Source organism: Molossus molossus, unplaced genomic scaffold (assembly GCF_014108415.1).
Source record: "Molossus molossus isolate mMolMol1 unplaced genomic scaffold, mMolMol1.p scaffold_m16_p_3, whole genome shotgun sequence".
Classification (NCBI taxonomy): domain Eukaryota; kingdom Metazoa; phylum Chordata; class Mammalia; order Chiroptera; family Molossidae; genus Molossus; species Molossus molossus.
This window is the reverse complement of record NW_023425366.1, coordinates 110,534,330-110,559,812: the sequence shown is the minus strand read 5'-3', so window position 1 is coordinate 110,559,812 and position 25,483 is coordinate 110,534,330. Positions and strand designations below refer to the sequence as shown.

General features: G+C 52.2%; 1 protein-coding gene across 12 annotated transcripts in view; it reads left to right on the top strand.

Moving 5' to 3' along the window:
- The window catches only part of SNX29 (sorting nexin 29), a 526,970-nt gene that overhangs the window by 328,239 nt on the left and 173,248 nt on the right, over window positions 1-25,483 (top strand). For 10 of the 12 annotated variants that reach the window (XR_004961818.1, XM_036280935.1, XM_036280938.1 and 7 more), the window contains exon 17: window positions 19,441-19,557. Coding sequence is in view for 10 of the 12 variants with exons in the window: in XM_036280935.1 (XP_036136828.1) it covers window positions 19,441-19,557 (117 nt within the window). In the remaining 2 variants the exon portion in view is untranslated. Of the gene's footprint in view, window positions 1-1,019; window positions 1,155-19,440; window positions 19,558-25,483 lie in introns of those variants that run through there. The other 2 variants (XM_036280951.1, XM_036280946.1) reach the window with 2 other exon arrangements.

The window sequence follows — 25,483 nt, the reverse complement described above, 5'->3', positions numbered from 1 at the left end:
AGCTAGAAGGATGGCATTGTGTCAGGACACAGTGGGTTTGAAAATGAAAGGTGTGGTGGGATTAGGCTGAAAAGTTTGGCAGAGACCAGCTCTGTTTGGAAACCTGTGGTGATGGGAACTCAGCACCTTACAGGCCAGGCCGCCTGACTGTCGGATGGTCGCGTGGCGTCACCTGGGGAGCTTTGCCTTTATGTGCTGGAACCGGTCATCTCGCACGGCCGCAGACCCCGTCCCGGATCTGTGCTCAGTCACGAGATTCACTGAGCACAGGGGCCTGCTGCGTGCACCAGGACGGCCTGGAGAGCACGGAATTTGTGCTGCGGTGAACATCCTGCCGCAGAGAAGTGCCCAGGAACAGGGCAGAGGCCGTTCTGTACGAGAGACACTCGCCCACTGGGAGTCGAAGGCCGCCTGCTCACGTCCAGTTGGAGGGGTGGGCGGAGGCTTCTGGAGGAGACAGCACTGAAGGTGTCTGGCTCGGGGGATGCTGAGAGGCCTGCCTGGTGAAGGAGCAGACAGCGGGTCTCAGATGCAGCGCGCCGGTCATGGTCACCGAGGGCGATGGGCTGGAGGGTGGTTCAGGCCTGGGCAGGCCCAGGAGGGCGACCTGGAGGAAGGGGGAGAGTTCCCAGATGGAGAAGGGCTCAGAGGTGGTGTTAGGTCTGGAGTCCACGGTTGCCTGTTGAAAAGACCCTGGAGCATTCTGTTGGCTGCAGAAGGAGCCTCTGGCCTGGTGTGCTTGCAGAAAACTGGGAGCCAGTGTGCACATTGGATTTCCCTCCTCTCCCCTCGCTCCTCCATCGCGTGCTGGCTGGAGCCCAGCGCGGGCCCTGGAACCGACATGCACAGCTCACTGAATTGATCTTCATAACCCCCGTGATGTGGGTATCATGACCCTGCTGGGCCCAGGAGTGAGGCAGCCTGCCCGGGTCATAGCGGGGAATATGGAGATGCCTCCGAAGCCTCCAAGCCTGTCCCCTTTCTGCTGGCCACACACCCTCGCCTTTTCTTTTCAAAAGTCTCGGGTCAGAAAGCATCACCGGTGCCCACTAACCGTGCCCAGAAGCTGCCAGAACCCACGGAGCAAGTACGGAGACCGACTTTGCCACTTTGCCGTCGTGGGGAAGGCCCTCCTGTGAGCGAGCGGGAATGCGGCAGGTATTTCCCTCCCTTCCTCTTGGTGGGTGGGCCCCGGCTGCCTGCAGTTCCCTGCTGAGATTTCTTAGAGGATGGCGTGTGCCAGGCACTGTCTTTGTTTTGGTTTTTCTGTCCCAGAGATACAGCAGTGAACAAAACCAGAGTCCCAGCCCAAGTCGCACCAGCTCCCGTCTACAGGGAGCCCCTCGTGTGCAAAGAGAGAGACATTTGTTTCTCACGGTTCTGGAGGCTGGGAAGTTCAAGGCTGGGGTGCCAGCAGATCCATTTCTTGCCAGCTCCCCACTTCGCAGATGACCATCTTCTCCTTGTACACGTGGCAGAGAGAGAGAGAGAGAGAGAGAGACAGAGAGAGAGAGAGAGACAGAGCCCGCGCGAGCGCTTTCTCAGCCCTTATAAGGGCAGTGCCACCGTCTGAATGTTTGTGTGCCCCTCCCCCCAGCTCATGCACTGAAAACCGGATGCCCGAGGCATGGTGTTAGCAGGTGGGGTGTGTGAGAGGTGGTGGGGCCCTGAGGGCAGAGCGTTCAGAAAGGAGATTGATGCCCCCAGTAAAAGCAGTGCAGGAGAGCCCCCTGGCCCCGTCCACCATGCAAGGACAGTGCGAGAAGTCAGCAGTCTGCAGTCCAGAAGAGGCCTCACCAGCCCCCGACCGCGCTGGCACCCTGATCTCAGACCCCCACCTCCAGGACGGGACATGGATGTCTGTCGCTTACGAGCGCCCCGGTCTGCAGCGTGCTGTCACAGCCCGAGGGAGCTAAGACAGGCGCTGACCATTCATCAGGTGGCTCCTCAGGATCGAATCCATGCCTGAGGCCACACCTCCTGATCCCATCACATTGGGGGTTGGGTCTTCACGTGAATTTGGTGGGGTACATGGCGTTCAGTCCACAGCACTAACTTACGTCACAAGGAGAGGTGTGGTAATAAAGACCACTCACTGGAAGTAAGTCCTAATGTCCTGGCTGTTTCCTTTTTTTTTTTTTAACACTTAAGAAATGCCTGTAGGTAATTTCTGTTCTGCTCCCCCACATGCTACACCTTTTCTGAGCGCTGACTGTGTGTCAGGCTCTGTTCCTGGCCCTGGGGCGCAGCAGTGGACACAGCAGACAAAAGTCACTGCCCTCCCGTTGCGTCCCTCTGGTGAGATGGCCATCAGACGCCAGGAAGTAGGGGCTCTGTCAAAATCAGAGCGAGTGCAGGGGCGATGGGTGTGCGGAGAGCTGGTTTATACGGGGTGGACTTGGAAGCCTTACTGACACGATGATCTTGGACTAGAGGCCCACAGGTGGGGGGAGGGAATGAGCCAGGAGGCTAGTTATCTGGGCGAGGCACGTCCTACGCAAAAGGCACAGCAAGTGCCCAGGCCTTCGTGTTTAAAGAACAGACACGGGGCCGGGGTGGCTGGAGAAGACACGGGGAGGGGGCATGGGTAGGAGGAGAGGTCAGGGATGTGAGGGGCTGGCCAGGGTGCATGGACTTGGCTTTTACTCTGAGCGATAGGGCAGTCGCTGGCGGAGTCTGAGCGGAGTGACAGCCACTCTGTTGAAAGCAGCTGGGGGCGGGGCCGGGAGACTGCCAGGTGAGACAGGCGGTGGCCTGGACCGCGTGCTGGCAGAGGCGGTGAGGAGATGGCCGGGCCCAGGTTGCTTTGGAAGGAAGGCCCTCGTCAGAACTGGCTGTGGCGCGGTGGGTGGGCTGAGAGCAGAGTCAGGGTGACTCCAGGGTTCCTGGCTGGAGCGAGCGGGAGGGAGGCGGTGGACTGTCACTCACTGTGAGGGGCGAGGCTGCCAGGCAAGCAGGTTTGGGAGGAAAAATCAAGAGTTTGGTGTTCAGGACATTTACATTGAGGCTTGGGTGCCTGCTGACATCCAAGTGGGGCTGCTGGGCAAGCAGGATGTTGCGTCTGGGTCCCCAGCGGGAGAGGATGCAGCGGTCCGCTGTGTGCAGGTGGGGTTTAAGCTGTGAGACTGGCTATGTCACCGGGGCGGGTCTGAAAACCTCACCGAAGAAGGCGGCTCGCAGACATCTATCTCCTAAGCCATTTGCCCCGACGTGGGGTGGGGACGGAAGGGTGGCCCGCTGCGCCAGCGAGGCGGCGTCTGCCCGCAGCGCCAGGGCAGCACGCGCTGGGACGCCCGGGGGTCTGGCCCTGCGTCCCCGTCAGCTGCCACTGCCAGCAGCTGCCCTCGTCACCCCAGGCCTGGGACCGTTTGTCTCAGGTCCTAGGAATGAAAGCACAAAACTTGAGCCAAGTGAAAGTTCCTGGGGCTGAGTGACTTGAGTGCACTTCCATGGCCCTCCCGCGGCTGCGTCAACTTCAGCTGCTGCGGGCTCGGGCCAGAGTCGTGGCCCTCTGCAGCCCTTCCTGGGGAGCCCGGCGGGCGGCTCGGTCCGAGCATCTCCAGGGCATCGTGGAGTAGGTGTAGGAGGCGGTTTATTCTTGGCATAATCGACTTCTACCTAAGTCACTGTGTTCTCGGGTGAGCCACATGAGGGTGGGAGGCCGATCAGCTGTGAGGCCGGACATCACCTTTCCAACCTGCCGCAGGCTAGGCCTCTCTGTCCTTCGAGAAGCAGAGTGCGGGAAGGCAGGCCGCGTCCGAAGCAGTGTGGAGGTGATGTGTGAGATCCAGGTGAGAGGGAGGCGGGTGCTGAGCCCTGTCCAGAACCTTGCTGGTAAATAACGAAGCTCCTGGTGGGCCGGCAGGATCCCTTCTTCCCTTGGCTGCCTTCCCGCTGTCACAGGTCCCCCGTCGCGGTACAGCTCGTCTTCCCTTGTGCGTTTGCTGTCAGTCAGGTGCTGTGCCGTGTATCCCAGGCTCTTAAGAGCTCTGGAGAGTCCATACCATTGACGTTCCATTTTACAGACAGAAAACTGAGGCTCACAGAGGTGATGCACTTTGTATGAGGTTGCACGGTAACTCTCTCACCAGGTCTGCCTGAACCCACAGCCTGCATGCCTCTCCACCATGGGCAGCTCGGCCGCAGCCATCTGTCTTCATAAGAGTCCTGGAGAGCAGGGGCCTGCATCTAATTCTTCTCTGCAGCCCACTCCTCACCTTACACGCAGGGGCCCGCAGGGAGTATTTGCTCAGTAAAAGAGTTTGAAAGAAATAGATTTAACATGTAACCCAAGACCACACAGCGTTCCTGGTGGAGGATTGTGATGTGGCCCCTGAAACGAAGGCCTGACGTGTAGAAGGACTGTGCTTGTGCCGGCTCCGGTCCTCACGGGCTGGTCCCAGGACGGCACCGGCAGCGCCTGGACCGGAGGGAGGAGACGGTCCACCGTGGCTGTGTAAAGATGGATGGTAGTGAGTTTCTTGTACTGGAGGTGTGTAAGCAGAGACTAGACCGTGACTGGGTGGCTCTGTTAGTCAGGATTCTCTGAGTCAATGACAGAAAACACCACTCAAACTGGGTTTTAACAAAACACGGAGTCTGGTGGTTCATATACACATTGGACATCCACCCAAGGGTTCGTGTCACCTCAGGCCCTGCGGCAGCTGGGGGTCAAATGATACACGGTGGGTGTTCTTTTTCCTGCTGCTTGTTTCTACTTTCTTCTTCGTGGTCTTTTCTCAGGCGGGCCCTCCCGTGATGGTCTCCAGCAGCTCCATGCTTACATCCTATGAGCTGAGCATTCCGGTGGTTCCCCTTCTGTTAACTCCAACGAGATTCTTGGAACCGAGTTCCGCTGGCTTGAGTCTCCTGCCATCTCTGAACCAATCAGTCACTGAGGCCCAGGGGATGACATATGCTGAGTGGTGGGGCCAGGGTAGATGCCCACTGGGCCTTGGGGAGGTGGTTAGAGCTACGGGTGGAAGAGGGTGTTTCCCCAAGAGAAAGCAGGGTGCCATTGGCTGAAGAAGAGAGAAATTAATTCAGGGTGGAGGGAAACAAGAGCTGTTCGACCTGAGGGCCACTAGTAAATGGTCTTTGAGCATCAAATGGGAAACTGAAGACCGCTTTTTAAAGTTTTTCTAATTTAAACGGTAATGAACAGCTCAAATTCTTAGCCAAAAGTTTTTTCTGCTGCTGCTGCTTTCTCTTCTTCGTTTTCATCTTGTCTGTGTCTGTGTCTGCCTTCCTGGACAACTAATCACTGCAATGGAATCTAGCTGCTTGGACACTCAGGCGGTTTTCAGATGCATAGTCAGGACTCTGCAGAGGAAGCAGAGTTTCACTGCAGCCCCACCTTGCACTTGCGCCCCATTCCCCGGGACTGGGCTCAAGCACCCTGTCCTGTGGCCAATGCGCATTTATAACCTTGAACCCTGGAATGAAACTCAAGGGAGGAAGAGATTTTTGTCTGTTCACTGCTGTATCCCCAGTGTCTAGATAGTGCTTAGCACAGAGTAGATGCTTAGTCATACGTCCCTGTTACACAGATGGATGGATGGATGGATGGATGTGGCAGGCAGAGTGTGACAAGCATGATGCTGAGCTGGACAGACCTGGGTTTGAAACTGGACCTGTGCAGAAATTGATTCGCCTGGTACAGAGTGACCACTCAGGGACACTGTGTGGTTATTATCAGTCACTTGTTCCTGGTGGCCAGGCAGACAAGAGACTAGAACCTCCAGAACAGTTGGGAGGTCTCCAAAAAGATGATCTTCCCCCTTCCTGCCCCCTCCACTTCAGGAGGGAACGTCTGATTAGATCCCTCCGGCCACGTAGTATCTTGGGCAGAGATGTTTCTGTGGGCTCTTGAAGGCCTGGGATCCGCTGACAGGGCCTGTTCCTGCGTCTCTCAGTCTATGTCCTTTGCCCATCTCTGTCAGCGTCTTTCCCTACTTATATCACCGTCACCATCATTATGAGAGCTGTGCCCATGGTCTCTTTAGGCCTCTGTTTCCTTACCGCTGAAAGGGGACTAATGCCCGAAGGGGATGTGACTATTGCGGTGCAAGAATGTTGATAGAGCGCCTCGGACAGTGTCTGGCACGTAGAGTGTGCCTCACCTCTGGTTGCTGCTGTCACTGGAGCCCAGTGAGGGAGCTGTATTGCATTCGAGGTGCTCACGAGCTGAAAACATTACAAAGTGCTTTCTGGGCCTGTGCAGTAGACAGACCATAACCTTGGGATGGGCAGACTTGGGTTCAAATTGTGGTTTCACAACTTGTTAGTTGTATGACCTTAAATGATTTAATTTAATTTGTCTGAGCCCAGTTTCTTCTTCAGTGCAAGGAGGAAGGAACATGAAACCTACTTCTTATCGGTGTAAGGCAGCCTTCCACAAACGTCTTTGGCCTCTGTGCCATTCTGCGTACTTTCATGTCGACTGTGGAGAGTCAGGGAGACAGAGTTGTCCAGCTGAAGGATTGTGTTAGTTAGGACAGGCTAGGTTCTGCTGCAGTAACAAATAGCCCTTTGCCTCGGTTTATTTCCCATTCATACTGTATGTCTAACATGGGCTGTCCGGCTCCATGTAGTCACCTCGGAATCTGGGCTGACCGAGACTCCCCCATTTGGCAGCCACATCATCTAGAGGACATGGCTTTCTCGCCTAGTGTGGCCAGGGGAGGGACAGCTGCAGGGTCACACAGCAGCAACCTTATGCTGAGACTCAGCAGCAACACGTGTAACTTCTGCCTGGAGCCCGCTGGCCAGAATATTCAGGGGGCTGGGAGGTGTGGGAGCAGGTGGGATGCTTGTCGAGCATTAGCCTCTCTGCTGCAAGGCCCTCTTGTCTCAGTGTAACTTCCATTTTCGGGCCGGAGTCGCGGGGGCTCCTGATTGCACAGCCAGCCAGGCCACCTCCAGGCCAGTGCTGTCTGCCGGCGGGGAAAGAAATGTAGGCCTCCTCCCCCCAGCTTGACGGGCGCTGCTGGAAGTGTGAGCTCCCTTTACCTCTCCCAGATCCTGGAGAGCAGGCATGGTCTTAGTGGGCCGCCGACTGCTCAGATAACAGAAAACAAGGAAATCACCTCTGACAGGCTGCTCCTTTAGGGTCAGTGAGGGGGTGGAGCCCTGGGATATTGTTGCATTTCTCTTCGCTACATATGTCACCAGGGCTCGAATGACCCAGAGAGAAGTTATACCTCCTGTGCTCCTCTATGGAAGGAGCAACTGAGTGAGGCTGAAGGCCTGCCACGGGCCAGGCTGTACTCTCGTTACTTAACTATATATGATGTTTGTTACATCCCCTAGTACCCCTTGGAGAGAAGTTATGATCTCTGTTTGCTGGAGAAACAGGCTTAGAAATGCTCAGAACTGTAGAGAACGAATAGCTTCTTCTATCCATGGGACACACCTAGCCACGCGTGGTCCCAGATTCAAACCCAGTCTGTCTGCCTTTAGCTGCCATGTTTTGATTTTTATCATCGCATCTTGTCTTTCCACTGTGACGACCATGGGGGCTTAAAGCAACGTTAGAGATGCACACATCTTGGTCTGTTAATAGGGGCTGTAAGAGTGCAGTCACCATCGCCGGATTGTTTTGAGCCCTGGTCATGCATCCACTCACTGGATCCTCAGAGGAGCCCTGTGACATGTGGGATTCTGCAGCCACCACAGTTAGGGGCGGAAACGGAGGCCCAGAGAGCCTGAGTAACCTGCCCAGGGTTACCCAGCAACTTAATGGCAGATCGGGATCCCAGGCCTGGCCATGCGGCTCCAAGTCACCCTCCAGACCACTGCCCATACCGCCCGCTTCTCCGCGAGCACAGCCTTCCTTCTGTGCAGGTGGCTGGGTGCTGCCCCCCTCCCCCGGGGAAGCAAGGGGTCCTTGCCTGAAGGGGCTCTTGAAGCCAGTGCTATCTGGTGTGAGAAAGGGACTCTCCAGGGAGAAAAACATTTTCCGATGCTCATAAAATTTAACGTTTTTCGCTTACTGTCTTTCTTTTGAAACATGGGCGTAATTTATTGAGCTGTGTTTGAAATATTCAGGAGGTCTCTATATAGTCTTTTGGAGGAAATAACGATTAAGAATGCATACTTGGCCTCCCCTGATCTCTGGAAGACAGAAGAATTTGACAAAAGGCCACATAATTTCAGAATTTATATCTTTATACGAAATTCTGTGCTCTCCAGCATGTGACACAGTAAATATAAAAGCAACACTTCAGGGTGAAATATTTTCTGGAGGAAAGGGATCGGGGAGTGAGTGCGATATTGTAACACTCCCTCGGTCTCGCAGCCAGTTCTAGGTCTCGCAGCCAGTTCTCGGGGGTCAGAAGCCGTTCCACGAGCTCCTGCTGTGCGCCATCCGGGGCTCAAGTCTCTGCTGCTCCCATGTGGTTTCCCCACCAGCCCTGCCTGCTCAACGTGACGGATCCCACTTTACAGAGGAGGAGACAGAGCAGGAAGCGGAGGGCCTGGGGCCGAACTCCTCCTCCTGCCTCATTCTGGCTCACCTCCTCCCACCACGAGCCTCAGCTTCTGGTGGCTCCTGGAACTCTCCCCTGGCCTGTGCCCCAGGACCTCAGTGTGCTCCTGCTCTGCCAGGGCACCCTGCACGGGGACTGTCAGCATCTGAATCCCTGGGAGATGGGGTGCTCCCTGATTCACCGTGATGCCCAGCCCAGGACAGTGCCTGGCACCTGGGTGCATGAAGGAGTTCCAGAAGCGTGCGGGACGCACACGTGGCCTCAGACAGGAGGAGCTTTACAAAATAATGACCCCATAGCCGCGAGAGAGTGCCGTGTGGCGGCTGTGAGCATGGGCTCCAGGGTTCAGCTCTTCTCCTTTCTCTCCTTCTCCTCTTCCTCCTTTTCCTTCTTCCCTTCCCTCCTTCTCCTCCTCCACCCTCCCCTCCTCCACCCTCCCCTCCTCCGCCCTCCCCTCCTTCTCCTTCCCTCCTCCGCCCTCTCCTCCGCCCTCTCCTCCTCTGTTTCTCCGGTGCTGCCTGCCCAGCAGGCTGCAGAAGGCTTTCTGTCCTGGGAGGCAGAAGAGGCCGACACTGAGCTGCCTTCCAACTCTGCCATCCTTGGAAATCAATAGTCATTTCTGTGAGCAAGCCCGTAACAGCGGTGCTTCAGAAAGGAGAGACCAGCAGAGCCTTTTAAAGTAATTCTTGACCCATTTTCACAAGCAGTGCTTTGTACTTGTAATGGATTATAATTACAACCATTGTATGATGCCAGGTAAACTACGCTGTCTGCTGTGTTAACAGAAGACAATCTTTGCCCTCTCGTCCTCCATTGCCCCCTACCCCACCCCCGGCTGAGCCAGCAGAAAGTTAGCCCTGGAAGCATCTGGTTTTGTCTAGGACAAGTGGAGCTGGTTGAGACCCTGTGCTCCACGGCAGGACTGTGAACTGCCTGAGAGAGAGTGTCTCTGCATGGAGCACGGCAGGTCCCCTGCTGCAGAGCTCTGTGCAGCCAAGGGTGTGTGTCTGAGTGTCAGCTGGTGTGATCCTCTGTGCGACTGTGGGCAAGCGTTCCAGCCCCTAGGACCCGAGTTTCCCCTGGAGAAGGGGGCAGCAGTGCACCAGCAGGCTGTGAGGTGCTGTGCGGCTGTGCAGGCCCTAGGACCCGCGTTTCCCCTGGAGAAGGGGGCAGCAGTGCACCAGCAGGCTGTGAGGTGCTGTGAGGTGCTGTGAGGCTGTGCAGGCCCTAGGACCCGCGTTTCCCCTGGAGAAGGGGGCAGCAGTGCACCAGCAGGCTGTGAGGTGCTGTGCGGCTGTGCAGGCCCCTAGGACCCGCGTGTCCCCTGGAGAAGGGGGCAGCAGTGCACCAGCAGGCTGTGTGAGGCGCTGTACGTGGCTGTGCGGGTTGTACACGGTGAGGGCTCGTGGCTCCAGGGCCCATGGTCCACTCACGGAGCGGGGCCCCCCAGGCCCGTGGCCACCCAGAGGGGGCACCTTTGTACAGAAGAGCCTTTATCTGTGGCCCTGAAGGTACTTGACATATTGTAAGTGCTCAGAAAATAGTAACTGCTGTTACCACAGTGAGGACTCACGTGTGGAGAAGATGGATGAACGGACCAGAGGGGCAGGGAGTGAGGCAAATGGAGATCTGAGTTCAGCTTTGGAGGGTGGTTAGGATTTTCAGAGCTGTAAATGGGAGGGAATTGGAAGTAGGTGCAGGACATAATCTCATTTGACCAGTGTCGATATTGCCCTTGAAATACGTCCTGCCCTCCCCGCCTCGCCCCTGCTGCGTTGTTGTAGGCCATGCCCGGGAATCTGTGGAAGCCACTGAAGGATATTTTCTGGATTGTGGAGCAGTTTCAGCCTACTGCAGTGTACCCATCACACAGCCCATCCACCCCAGCTCCCAAGGCCAGTCCTACTCCATGCTGACTCCGTCACCCCACTTCCGTCATGGAAGCAAATTGCAGATGTTGTCTTCATTTTATTGGTCAAAATGGTGAACAGTTTTAAGCAGAGAAGAGACATGATCTGGTTTGGGCTTTAGGGGGGCTGTTTGAACATCAGCTTGGGGGTGAGGTGGAGGACAAGAGGGGCAGCAGACAGCAGGGGCGGGCTGTCCTGAGTGTCTAGGTGGGAGTGGGGGTGCTTCGGAACTAAGGCTTGTGCGACAGGCTGGAGGAGGGGGGACAGATCTGAGAGGGTGAGGCTGTGGATTCCAGAGAACCAGTGTCACTCGATGTGCTCGTTGGTGCGTTTTTAGTGGCGTAATAGTGGCTAACAGTTACAGAGTGCTCCCTGCGTGCCCACCTCTACGCTAAGCACTCCTTGTGTATTATTTAAACCTCACAAAAGCCCTGTGAAATTGACACTCTTATAATCCTCATTTTCTGGATGAGAAACTGAGGCCCAGAGAGGTCAAAGCAACTTGTCCAGAGTCTCAGCGAGGAAGTGGGGACGGAGGGTTTTGATCCCGGGTCTCCTGGCTGGAGTGTGCGCCGTCAGCACTGAGCCGTGCAGTCTGTGGTGATGCCCCAGCAGACGGGCAGCAGCTGACGGGAGCCGGGGGACAAGGCTTCACAGCTGCCCGAAGCCTCGTGTGCTCCCGCATGAATGCATCTCTCCGCGGAGGCTGGAGCTCATGGGTTGTTTTTGCTTTTGTCTCCTGTCGTTGCTCATCTGTTTCAAACAACCTCCAGGAAGGTGTTGGCTGCTGTTTCGTTATTGACATTTCCGTATATGCTGCCCTTGCTCCTAAAGGGCCGCTGGTGGGAAGGCAGGAAAGGAGAGGTGTTCTCTGGGCTGTGGGCCAGCCACTCCGCTCACCTCCTGTGTCCCTGAAAGGTCACACATCGGGAGCCAGGAGGACCAGCTCCGGTGGGAGCTGTAACAGTTACCCGAACGTCTGGTTCTCAGGGGCACCCATATTAATTGAGCTGTCGTTAGTTCTGGGTGTTCCCTTCTTCCCACTAAAGCGTAATCCCCGCCAAATGTTTTTAAGTAGCTCTTCTCTGGAGCTCAGTGTTCCGAGCACGGAGGGGCTTGTTACAGAGATTAAGGGAGTCTCTTTTAGATGTGAACTTACCACCAGGGTTTCCTTACAAGTGTCTACTTGGCTCAGTGGCTCTGCAGACGGAGCCCACAGGGCACTACCTCGGGGGCACTTCACTGTGGATCCGCCTCACGGGCTTCCGGGGCAGTGTCACTTGCTGGCTCCACCACATGATGTCGAGGAGGATCAGTCCCGAGATATGAGATACGAGGCTTTTGCCTCATCCAGACGAGCCTGAGCATCAGCCCCCTCCTCCCAGCTTCATCAAAGCAAAAGGCAGAAAGCAGGGAGAAAGAAACTGGAGGGCTCCTAGGATGCACGACACAGGGTGGCAGGCACCAGAGTCAGACCGACCCCTATGCAGACTGCTGACTGGATAGTCGCTTTACCTTTCTGAGGCTCATCTGTAAAATGGGCATGCAGCTCTACCGCCAGGTTGCCATGTGTGCTAGTGTGTAAGCACCGCCAACACTGCCCCACTCCAGGAAGGGTTCGTTTTGATTACTTAGGGACCATTGTCCGTGACAGGCACTGGGGAGCTACCCAGACTGTTACTCCTTTGTTCTGCATGACAAACTTGTGCAATAGAGGACAGTGTCCTCATTTGACAAAGAAAATAGCAAGAATCAGAGACTGAGATTATTTACGCAAGGTCACACAGCAGCGAGTAGACAGGACCTAGGTTTGACCTTCACGTTCCTCCTTTGTCTATACCCCATCTGAGGGGTCCCCACTTAGCTCCTGAGGCTGAGTACCCCGAAGTAATACCTGTCAGTCCCCAGAGTGTCTTCATGTTGGAATTGTCATTTAGAAACTGGTTTCCAACATGCCTTCACAGGAACTAAAACCACTTTGAAGAAAGTTCATCTTTAACTGCTGGAATTCCCAGAATCTTCTCAGTTTCTCCTTTGGCCCTGAAACCACGGGGGGTCCTGACTACACCAGTGCTCCTTCCCTTGCCGGCAGCACCCCCAGGAGGAGTATGTTTGCAAATTGGCCTGTCACAAGCCAGGCTGGGCCTTGGGATCTCAGAGGGCGGTGGGAGCAGCTGAAGATGGTGCCTTTTCCACGCGCGCGCGCGTGTGTGTGTGTGTGTGTGTGTGTGTGAGAGAGAGAGAGAGAGAGAGAGAGAGAGAGAGAGAGAGAGACAGAGATGGAGCTGGAGCCCCTTGCCGTGGGTGGAGCTCTCAGCCTTTGGTCCCGGGTTCATCACGTCCTTCAGGTCCTCTGCTGGTCTGCTGGTATCCTCAGGTGGCAGCCCAACATGCTGGTGAACGGTGTATGCTGAGAGGCAGGGTAGGGGTCCAAAACGTGACTCGGAAATTTGAGTCCCAGTTCTGCTGCTTGCTTTCTGTGTGGCCTTGGACAAGGGGTTTACTGTTCTGTGCCTCCGTTTCCTTCGCTATAAAATTAGAAACAGGGCTCCCCTCCCAGGGAGCTGTAGGGGTCCAGTGAGGTTCTCCACTGAGAATAGGCAGAGCAGCCCCCACGCGGAGCCAGTGTTCTCTGAGCCTGGCCTCCCTCCCACTGCCACTGGACAGGCAGGACAGATGCTTTCCCATTCTCTCCTTTTTGAAAGTCTCCTGGCCCCCCAGGAGGGCAGATTGGATTTGAAAGCAGGAAACATGGTCTGCAGCCCTGGCTCTGTGCGGGGAATCACTGTGTGGCCTCAGGGCGCTTAGCCTCTGGTTCCTCCACCCCAAAGTGGGCACAGTGTTTCCCCTGGGTTACTCTTGTCGTCTGAGGGCTCACATGGTCTGGAAGACCTGGGCTTTGGAGCCATGACAGCTGGGGTTCAAGCTGCCGCGTGTGAGCTCTGTAAAGTGGGGCAGTGTGTTACTTAGCCCTGGGCCTCCCCTTCCTCCTCTGGGACATGGGCACGATCAGGTAGCTGTTGGGAGGGCCAGCAGGCCCAGGGACTTCCGTGCCCTGTCCTGGGCAGGTCTGGACTTGCACTGTTTCAGTCATCATTTAATCACCTTAGTCTTCAAGCCTACTTGACACTCTACAAGAAAACAAAAGAGTGTATGTGCATCTAAAGAACGGCAGATGTTGATAGCATTGGTTCTGTCTTATTTTTCAACTTTTAAATTTTATCCAGAATGGTCATGTTTCGGCTGCTTTTTCATCATTATTCCTAATAATTAATGCACGACAATATTTCAGAAACAGCATGTGTGTTGTATATAGTTGCTTCCCAAACTATTTGTGGTGGAGAACCAAATTCTACAAAAGATTTCCAGTTCCTTGCAGACTAATACTTTTGTGAAAGACTAAAAAACAAATCTAGAACAATTATGGACTTTCTGGATTTCATAGCAACATGAAATTGCTTTAAATGTTTCTAAATGCTTAACATCAGTTTCTGTGCTTGTCTCGGACGGGTAGGAACAGTGTGCGTCCGGCCCCGGGTCACAGACCGCTCTGGCCGCTCTGTTGCAGGCTAGCTTCTGGGCCGTTGCCAAGAGGAACGAGGCGGCACGTGGCAGCTGCCAGGGTCTGCTGTTGGCTGGCGGGCTGGCGGCAGCTTCTCTGGCTGGTGGCCTGTTCACCCCGGTGAGAATTCAGTACTTGAGAACTGACAAGTGGAAGAGCTTTTGTGACGTCCCTGTCTTACAAAGGAAGAACTGAAAAACTGGTTTCTAAAACGAGGGAGTGGCCCAGCACAGCTCAGACCTCAGTGAGCAAAGTCCTTCCCCTTTGTCTTCAACAGCGGTTCCCAAATCTGATGGATCATCACGGTCACTGGGGCCTTTAGACTCCTCCCCTCACGGAATCAGAATTTCTGGGCCTAAGGCCGAGAATCTGCATTTCTCAGAAACCCTCCAAGTGGCTAACGGTCAGTTTGCTTATGGCGCCACTAGGCAACACTGCCCCCCTTTCTTCTCCAGACACACTCATCCCCCGAACCCCTGAAGGGCTTGGCTTTCTACCGCACCCCGAGATGGAGTTCGAAGAGCACAGGCAGTGGGCCGTCCTGCCCTGCCCCTCCCTGACTCGGAGCCTCCAGGCCTCGTCCTTGGGAAGGCAGGCCCACCTGCCGGAGGGTGGCAGGGTCACGTGAGCTGACAGATGTGGTGCCTGGAGAGGCCGGGCACACGTGCGCTTGGTGCTCCACTGTGTGTCAAGGCAGGTGGACGGTGGTCAGGCCTTGGCTTCACCGAGGCAGGTGCAGCAGCATCCCAGAAGGAGGTTCCGGGTCCCTCCCATAGCGGTAAATGGGACCAGAACCAGCCTGTGCACTCTATCAAAGCTAGGTAGGTTTCGAAGCATCGAAGTGAACATTCTAGGAGAGTTTGGGTATCTGACCAAAAAGAGCTTCGGTTGCCATTCCAGTTTCGGGGTGGGAGTGTCTTGATCTAATTAATCTGGAAGTGTCTAATTAGGGAGCCGAAGGAGGGCAAAGCATGATTTACTTGGATGTGATTAGATAGAACATTCTGGTATGAAAGGAAATGCCAGAGGCATTCTTTTTAAAATTTATAATCCTTTCATGATTTGGCAGGTAATTATGATAATTCTGGGATTTTCAGACTTAAAAGCTTTTCCACAGCCACATTATTTTTGGAGATCATCTTCCCTGATGCTCCAGCTGGGACGGATTGTTCAGTCTCAGAAGTTCCAAAGGCATCATCTTCCACAGCTCAACTCAAATGTCACCGTCTTGATGCTGTCCCTCCATCCAGTGCCAGGGACACCAAACAGGTGTCATCGTGTAGGCCAGCACACTGTGGCACCTGGTGTCTTCCTGCGGTTGGCTGGTGATGTCTGCCAGGGGCTGGGCCTTGGGCGAGAGTAGCTGACCCTGATGTATTTCATCAGCCCCCAGCGGTTGGGCATTTTGCTAAATTTCGGCCATTTGGATGTAAACTCCTGCTTTGAGCACATGTGTAGATACAGGGGCAGGGTCACTCCCCAGCAGGGACTGGCCAAGTCACAGATGAAGGATTTAAAAGTCTGATAGATGTTGCCACACAGCCCTGTGACTTAAAGTTCTTAAAAATGTCTACCGTCTTCTCACCAGCTTTAAGGATGAAACCCAAACGGTGACCGATCAGCATTTACACCTTATTAAGTATGAGTTGTGCACGCCCCGAGCGCAGCTCAGGGACCACGTCTTCCAGCCGGGGCCTTGGGCCTCCCAGAGTCAGGGCTCCTTCTCAGCCCTCGCCCAGGGTGTCTGTGTCTGAGCTGCATCCTGAGATTAGTGTCCCTCCACTGGCATTTGCTTTTGATTTGTCACTGTCGTTAGTGTTGTCAAATGGCGCCTCCTCCTTGACTGCCTTCAGATTAGTTTTCAAGGAACGAAGTGCTGAGAGTAGAAAGCAATGTGGGGGACTCTCCGAGTGGCCCTGACGCAGGTGGGGACGCAGCACAGTGAGCGCCTGTGCAGGGTTGGGGCACATCTGATTGGGGGGCGGGCGCCTGGCACGTGCTGAGGCCAATTCGAGAAGTGACTCCTCGGTGGTTTCTCGGGGGAGGCCTTCCCGACACCCTGTCTTCTCTCTTAGTCTTCCTTTCTTCAAGCTCTAAATGATTTGATCTTTAGGATGTGAACCCCGTGACTTTTCTGCCCCACCCCCGGCACCCCCAGCACCAAGAACAACACTTGGCATATGGCTAACAATTCTGCTGGTGACATTTCCACTTGGGGACAGTGAGCCTCCCCCAGCTGCCCAGCCCCTTGGTACAGCACACCCCCCACTTTTCCTCTGGCTTCTGAGCCCCGCCTGTCCTCCTCCCCTTGATGTCCCTGAATGTGACCCGCCATCAGGTAAACCAGCTCTCTCCCTGAGCGCTTGCGAGGCCCTGGCACGGTGCTGTGCCTCCTCCGAGCAGTAGCCCATTTACTGCACACAGTGGCCTGTGCGTGGGGATGGTGTTTCATCCCAGTTTGCAGGTGGATCGCCTCAGGCTCAGAGGTTAAGTGACTTGTACCAGTGCACATTGTGCTGGGATCAAGCACAGGCCTGTCTTGCACCAGTCTGAGCCCTTAATCACCTCTCTCCACAGCCTCCCATCAGCCTCGGAGCCCCTGCCCTGCACTTTCTTCTGCTGGGTGTGCCAGTCTCCACTTTGTCTCCAGCACGTTTTTGGAACATAGCCGTCTGAGTGGAAGTTAGTGAGACACTGGCAGGGAGGGGCAGAAGGAGGGTTAGAGAGGCAGGTGCCAGCTCTTGAAGGCGTTTGTATTCTATCCTTAGGACTGTGGGAAGCATCGAAGGTTTTAAACAGCAGGTGACAATATCCCACGTTGTTTTGGGAAGATCACTCTGCCTGCTGCGGGGAGAATGGGCTGGAGGGCACCCGCTGTCTCTCTGCTCTGTTCCCTGCGATTCTCTGTAGCTGCTGAAACAAGGGCTGAAGATGAACCTGTAAGGGCCCTCGGAGCCTTGGAGCTCCCGCCGGCAGGGACGGTGTGGCCTGCCTTTATTCTTGTGTGCTTTCAGATTCCTCTTCTGAGGCTCGCTCACTCCGTTTCAGTTCATTTCTAGTTATTCCAGAATTTGGAAAGAGTTATCTGAGGAACATTAAGCTTAGTGTGGTTTGTGTGAGATGAAAGCTGTTTACATCAATGACTACATGTAGGCAAATGTAAGAATTCAGAATTTCAGAGCTGAGCTTAAGAGCAATGAGCATTGTGGTGTTAATGGCTGCTGGAAATTATTTAATCGAATTTTGTCTCGTCAGTCCCATAGGACTCCCCCTCCCCCCTCCCATTCATTCCCTAGCAGGAGGAAAGCTTGGTCGGGCCTGGTCAAGGCACTTTCCTGCCTACGAAAGAGAACTGGGATTTTGACAGCTCGCAGTAAACACCACTCTAGGCTGGGATGTTTCAATGTTTTATGCATTTATGGAAAACTGTTTTTTAACACTCTGGCTCCCACTGCAAAGCAAAATAAAAACAAAAACAAAGCAAAAGCCTGATTTGCTTTGGAAATAAGAGTGGCGTTTATTTAAAGCTTGAACTTTGTGGGGGCCTATTAGCAGGTATTTAGCAGCAATATTGCCAGTCGTGTGTTTCCTGCTAACCGAGGGTAGCGGTTCTCAGCCCCCAGGAAGCTCCCGGAGGGGTGATGTGGTCATGGTGTGGAGAATCTGCACAGGCACTATTGGTGATAACCGTATTTATTTGTGCAAGGCCAAAAGAAATCATCTTAAGCTGTTTTTACACAAAAGGAAAAAGGCAACTGGAGACTGTTAATGTCAGGTCTGCACAATGAGAAAACCTGTTTAGAGGCTCATGACTTGTTCTCCTTTGTTCATGGCAGTGTCTCGTGCACTTCCACGTCACTCTGGCTTGGAAGGGGTGGGCTCCCGAGCACAGAAAGGGACTCTTCCCAGCGTGGGGCTTCCAGAGCCGTGACTGAGCGCCAGGGTCACCCCTGGGAGCCTCGTGCATTTCAGGTTGGTTGTGCCATGGCTCCCTTCAGTGTCACGTGAAGAGTTTTAATTCTTTTAAATAATCTAAGTGGTTATTCTGACTAATAAATGAAAGTGTGCGCCTTATTAGGAAACTAAAAAGTCAGGAGAGGTAGAAAGAATGGACTAAGATGGATGTTAATATTCTTTGTATTTCCTTTTTGGCCTGTTAGCCTTTATATAACAACTTATCTAAAAAGGGAGGGCTCCTCTTTATTCTTCCTGAGGCATCAGGACTCAGGTTAATGATCCTGCTTTTTAAAAAGCCTCTCCTAATGTCTCTTCTTAATTCTGACAGTATGTTTTTTTAAGATTAAAAAAAATTTTTTTTCTTTATTGATTTTAGAGAGAAGGGAAGGGAGAGGGAGAGAGAGAGAGAGATAGAAACAGCGATAAGAGAGAACATCGATTGGCCACCTCCTGCATGTCCCCCGCTGGGTATCTGGCCCAAACCTGGGCATGTGCCCTGACCAGGAATCGATCTGGCGACCTCTTAGTGCATGGGTCGACGCTCAACCACTGAGCCACACTGGTTAGGCTGACAGTACGTTTTTATATGTGATGTGAAGTACGTGTTGCAAACAGTCTGCTATTGATGCATTATATAGAGTATCATAAGTGCGTTGGCCACTTAGGAGATCTTTGTGTTTTTTTCAAGTTTCAGCTGGAAGCATCTGTTGTTCATTCTGCACATCAATCACAGGTTACCTATGTCTACCTCAAGAGTATTGCATGAATGTGGAAAAATTTGAGGGCTCACCGCAGGCCTGATTGGGTTACATCGGGGCACAGCGGAGCCGTAGGATTGTGGCAGGTAGCCCAGGGGTCAAGAGCCTGGGCTCCAGAGACAGTCCTTTATTAGCTACATAACCTTGACCAAGAGCCTTAAACTACACCATGTTTCTCTTCCCACACAGCGGGAACGATGCCACCTGCCTCATAGAGCGGCGCGAGGAAGACCAAGGCGTGCACAGGAGCATTTTCCTGGCGTAAAATAAGCAGTGGCCAAAGGGCAGTCGCGCTGCTGCAGCTGTGTCTGCCACCCTCGCCACCGCTGTCTCAACGAGGCTGCGGTTCTGTTCTCTTGGTTTTCAGAACCGAGACCCTGATGAACAGAAGTGGTCAGTTATTCAACTTGTGCCACTAGCAGGGACATTCTTCACAGACATAACTCAGATTTGCAGGAAAACCTTCATGTTCTCTTAGTTAAAGTGTTCATTAATTAAGAATAAAAGCCTAAGGTACAAAAATGACCTGATGCAGTCATGCTCTGATCATAAACATGTGGACTGTCGATTCTATCGTGTTAAATTCAACCAAGTAAAAAAATGTATTCGATGTTCGGGTGGATCTGTGTGGCTCGTGGGTTTCAGTGTTATACCTCCAACAGTCTCCTGATGCCTTGCTGATGCATGGTGGGCCCAGAGGAGGTGGGGAAAGTCACTGGGGCGATCTGCCTCTGAGCCTCACATTTGGTGCTTGTGTGTTCCAGGTGGCAGAGATGCACGGCGAGCTGATCGAGTTCAACGAGCGCCTGCACAGGGCCCTGGTGGCCAAGGAAGCCCTCGTGTCCCAGATGAGGCAGGAGCTCATTGACCTCCGGGGGCCGGTGAGTGCTACCTCTCAGGAACGCCATGCCCTGCCCTTCTGCCCAGTCTCTGTCAGTCCACCAGCCCTCCTGTCCTCAACCCCACTGTGTAGTTTCTTCATCGTTAGCAATGTCCAGGGCATGGGAAAGTTCAGAGGCTAAGAGAGTGAGCATCAAGTACCCACCATCTAGATTTTATGCACATTAACCTTAACCACATCTGTGGGTTTTTTAGGTAGGAGGGATAGAATAAAGTAAATGGTCCACATTCTATCAAAGCCCCTTTGTAGCATTTCATGCCTCTGCCCTGGTTGTCAATATTCTGAAGCTGGTATGTGGCCTTTGCCTTCATAGTTTCACACTTGACTATAAGATAGATTCCCATGAGCAATAAACAGTCTTGGTTTTGTGTAACTTTTACCTCCATGGTATTACTTGTACATATCTCTTTGCCCCCTGTTTTTATTTATTTGTTTTTGATTCAGTACTGTGGTTTGAGGACTATCCCGTACAGGTGTAATACAGAGGTGTTAAGCTATGGCACTCTTGATTGTTTGGGCTGCATATAATTACTTGGGGGGGCTGTCCTGTGCATTGTGGGATGTTGAGCAGCATCCCTGATCTCTACCTGCTACATGCCGGGAGCACCCCACCCAAAAATAGCTCCAGATATTTTGCCAGATGTCCCCTGGGGGGCACAGTCACCCTCGTTGAGAACTCTTAATCTGGTTCATTCACTTACTTGACTCTGGATTTCTCTCCTGAATGAAGGACGGCAATGTTTTTCATCTAGTTGCCTGTCCACTGATGTAAAGACTGTTACCAGTATTTTGCTTTTACAAACCATGATGAGAGCTTCTTGTCTTTTTTGAACACATTTATAATAATTTCTTTTTCATTTAAAAACTTTTTTGTTATGTCAGATGTTAAATGCTCGGAGGTAGGCAGATTAGTATAACGGATCTTACTTATCCATTGTCAAGATGAATTATTATTAATCCTGGTCAGTCTTTTTGAAGTTAGCCCATGCCCACTTCCCCTTTTTGTATTATTTTGATTCAAATCCTGGGTGTTACTTCATCTACAGATATCTCAGTATATATGAAAATGTATGATATCATTGTCATCTTTCCATTACCAATAATTTCTTTATTCCATCAAATATCAGTGTTCAAATTTCTTATTGTCTCATGCTTTTTTAAAAATAATTTTTTAGCCCTGGCCGGTTTGGTTCAGTGGTTAGAGCATCGGCCTGCAGACCAGAGAGTCCCAGGTTCGGTTCCTGCTAAGGGCACGGACCTCAGTTGCAGTTTGTCCTCAGCCCCAGTTGGGGTCATGTGGGAGGCAACCAGTCGATGTGTCTCTTTCACACTGATGCCCCCGCCCCCCCCCCCCCCATCTGAAGTTAAATGCAAAAATATCCTTGGGTGAGGATAATTAAAAAAATAATGTATTTATATATATATATATATATATGTGTGTGTGCATATATATATTTAACTGATTTTTAGAGAAAGAGAAATATCGATGTGAGAGTACAATAGCAATCTGCTGCCTCCTGCATGCCCCCTACTGGGGATCAAGCCCACAACCCAGGCATGTGCCCTGACCAGGAATTGAACCAGGACCTCTCAGTCCATGGGATGATGCTCAGTCCATTGAGCCACACCAACTGGACAAGCCTTTTTGTGGTGTATCTTTAGTATATTTATTTAGTTAGTCATTTCCAAGTTCATTCATTAGTTTATAAAAAGATTTCATAATAGCTTCTTATTTACTTAAGGATAAAGTTTAAATTTCCCCTGAATAAAAGATCTTTCAAGATCTGATCTCTGCCTGTACTTTGTGGCCTGGCCAGGATCCTAACTTAAACATGTCTGTTATAATAGTTACTTGTTAAATTTCCAGTTTCTCTTTACCTACTGGGATTTTTTTTAATTTATTTTTTTGTTACAGATGTTTCTCCTTTTTCCCCCATTGACACCCTCCTCCCCCTCCCTCCCCACCCCATCCCCAGCTTTGTTGTCCATGTCCATTGGTTATGCGTACATGCATATAAGTTTATCCACCCCCCCACCCCCCCGGCACCTCCTCTCCTGGGGATTGTCAGTCTGTACTGTACTTCCACGTCTCTGGGACTACCCTGTTCTTCAAACTGTTATGTTTGGTCATGCATACATGCATGTAAGTTCTGTTGTTTAGCTCCTCTCCCCCCCACCTCTTCTGAGGGATGTCAGTCTGTGCCCTACTTCCATGTTTCTGGGTCTACCGTATTCCTCAGACTGTTATGTTCATTATGTTCCGTATATAAGTGAGATCATGTGGTATTTGTCTTTTTCTGCTTGGCTTATTGCACTTAGGATAACACTTTCCAGGTCCCTCCATGTCGTCTCAAAGGATAAGAGATCTTTCTTTCTTACAGCTGCATAGTACTCCATTGTGTATATGTACCACAGCTTTTTTATCCATTCGTCTACTGATGGGCACTTGGGCTGTTTCCAGATCTTAGCTATTGTAAATAGTGCTGCTATGAACATAGGTGTACACATATTCTTTCTGATTGGTGTTTCAGGCTTCATAGGGTATATTCCTAGAAGTGGGATCACTGGGTCAAATGGCAATTGAATTTTTAATTTTTTGAGGTAACACCATATTGTTTTCCATAGTGGCTGCACCAGTCTGCATTCCCACCAGTGGTGTACTAGTGTCCCCTGTTCTCCACACCCTCGCCAACACTTGTTTGATGATTTGTTGATGACGGCCATTCTGACAGTTGTGAGGTGATACCTCATTGAACAAGCCATTTTTTAATGTACAGTTCTGTGGCATTAGGTCCATTCACAGTGTTGTGCAACCTTCACTACCATCCATCTTTTGAACTTTTTCATCCCTAGCTGAAACTCTGTGCTCATTAAAGACGAACTCCCATTCTGTTCTCCCCTAGCCTGGACATCATCATTCTGCTTGCTGTCTCTATGAATGCACCTGCTTTCTTATATTTCCTTTCATTCTATAGGGCCCTCTTTCATCTCTCTCTTCTTTTACACCTTATATATTGAAGACCCTGGGTCATTTCATCACCTGAAATTTGCTGTTGTATCTCTAGTCAGTGCTGTTTGACATGCTCCTCTGTCAACCGTATTTCCTCAAATTGGTGTTTGAATCTCAGGGCCTAGATTCAGGTTTAATTTTGCTGAAAACATAACTTTTATTGGGGTCATATTTTCTGTTAGGGAATGCACAATGTCAACTTGTCTCTCTCTTTTTTGATCTTCCTAGCTGTTTATTATCACTTCCTACATCCATAACACAAATGTTTCCTTAATTTAAAGTCAGTGTCTAAGTGTGAAATTGCTGAATTGTAAGGTGTGGTATCTTAAACGCGACTGTTGCCATATTGTGGTGATTTTCAACATTCCTCACCTTGTGGCACACACAAACTAATTACTAAAATCCTCCATCACACCAAAAATAGATCTTTTGCCAATCTGACGGAGAAGTTAGGTATAATTTTGATTCAGTCACACCGTATGGCTATAGTTGTGTCGAGCTGTTGTTATTTTTTAATTTCATAATCTCAGGGGAAAGTGGTCAGTGCCCCTGAATAAATAGCCAGGTAGTGCATGTTTCAACAATTCCCGTGGCACGCCGCCACGTTGTGAAGTAAAGACGCCTGTGCTATCTGTGACTCCGCTCTCGGTGTGCAAGGGTTCCTTTCGCATGCACCCCCTGCTAGCCCTGCAGGTGCGAAGTGCTTTGCACCTGCCGTCTCTGCTCACAGGTGAGGCGGCTCATCTTTTCACTGCCTCGTTGCCCATTTGGGTTTCCACTTCTGTGGTCAATTGTTCACGGCCTTTTGCCGTCCTCCCTCCCTTCCTTCCTACCTTCCTTCCTTTTCTTCTCACCCTGAGGACATGCTTAGAGAGGAGTGGTGGGGGCGTGGTGGGGGAGCGAGAGACAAACATCAGCGTGAGAAACATCAGTCGGTTGCCCCCCAGAGGCAGTGTCGAGTAGGGTTTGTCGTTCCAGGCACCCACACGCTTTGGTATCTAGCGCCTGCTGTATTCAGTGTTCTGCGTATTTACACGTAGCGGTGCAGCATTCTTTCTCAGAACTGGATCGTCTTTCCTTGAACTGGCAGTGCATGATTGATTTAGCCAGGCTTCTGTCAATGGGCACTGAATTGGTTCCCATTTTTATTTTTAAACAATGTTGGCATACCATTCTTGTGAAATCCTGCATTTAGGTGAGCAGGTTGCCGGGCAGCTGCAGGGCTGAGCTCACTGGGGTGAAGCCCCAGAGATCTTCCTTGCAGGATCTGGGGCGCTGGGGGAGACCACCATCTTCCTCCATCCTCCTCCCCCTGTGGCGGGGAGCTCTTCCTCAGGGCCAGCCTCTGCCGGCAGTCACGTTGTCAAGTTGCACGATGTGGCAGGCCCACGTTGGGTCCTTGCCTTCGTTCTCTCATTTACCTTTGGAGATAAGCCTGTGACTCAAGCATGTTGGTCTCCCTCTCGTTAATATGGCAGCCGAGCTGTAGGAGGTGTGGGCCCTGCCGGCCTTCTCATGATGCCCTACCCCAGAGCGAGGCTCTCAACTCCTGGGCTTCCTCCTGCTCCGGGCCCTGGGCTTCCTCCCTCCACGGGCCTTTGCTCCCGCCGTTCCCTCTGCCTGCATGTTACTCTGGGCCCAGGTAACTCACTCCTCAGTATCAACTCATTGCTTCCTCAGGAAACCTTCCTGATGCCCTGACAAGGTCAGACTTTCCATGTTGAATATGATGCTTGTATGTGTCTCTTCTCTTGATGTAATTTTGCATTTCTCACTGATCAGTATCTGTCTCTCCTGCCCCATGAGGGCAGCTTTCATGTCTGTCTCTGCTCCTCCTGAGTCCCAGTAATGCACGAGGGGGTGCTCAGTAAAGGCGGTTGGCGCATCGAGCGAGCGAGTGAGCGAAGGACTGTCACGGGTGTATGCGGTGGAGGCCAGATGTTTCCTGGGCCTGCGGCATGCAACCCACCTTCTCCCTCCACGCCGCACCCCTTGCTTCAAGTCTGCTTGCCCTGCAGGGCAGTGACCCGTTCACATAGAGGTAGCTCTGGTTGTCATGGTGTCCCTTCCTGGGGCAGGTTCTGATGATCAGAGGGAGGAGAGAGTGAAGACGTCGTTCAGGGCCTGAAGGATGTTGGGAAAAGCCAGCCATATTTGAGCAGTGGCCCCAAGGGGACACCTTGACCTTGTCATTATTGCCTCCGCCCGCCTCTGCTCCTCTCCCTGGGGTCAGACAGCCTGGGCAAAGGGAGGAGGGCACTTCAAGTTCCATTGCAGGCCTGAGGCCTGCCTTCCTTTGACTTGTGAGAAACATTTGTCCTGGGAGTCCCAGCCTCTCCTCCCTTCATTTCCACGGGGTCTGGCTCTCTGCAGACCCTGGATTAGACTCCCACCCAGACCAGCAATGTTTGAGCGCCTCAAGGTCAGAGCCACTCTCCTTATTTGTAAACCCGTTTCCTCTTCTGTCAAAGGGAGAGTCACGTGGCAGCAGCCTCATCGGCAGCTTGTTGAGGTACTGCCCGTGAGACATCTGGGGGCGGGCATGCCAAGAGCCCCGCCCTGTTTCACCTCTGACTGCGGTGCCTAGCTCTCTGCCCTGCACCTGCTGGGTGCTCACGGGGTTTGCTAAGTGAGAGCTTTGTATCCGTAGAGTGGAGAAGGACTGCCTGGGCCAGATGATAACTTTTTAAAAGATAGGCGCAGAGACACAGTTGCTTTTCAGTGGTATCTTTTTACAATATTGTAGACTTTTGAGCTAAGTCACTTATTTTAAGAAGGAGTTTGAGATGAAGGGTTTGATTGTTTTCCTCTTCTTTCTTTGAGCGTATGTTTAGGACTCTGTCATTATTTCCCCCCCTCTGTCATAAGATGTGAATGAATGCTGGAGTTTTTTTGT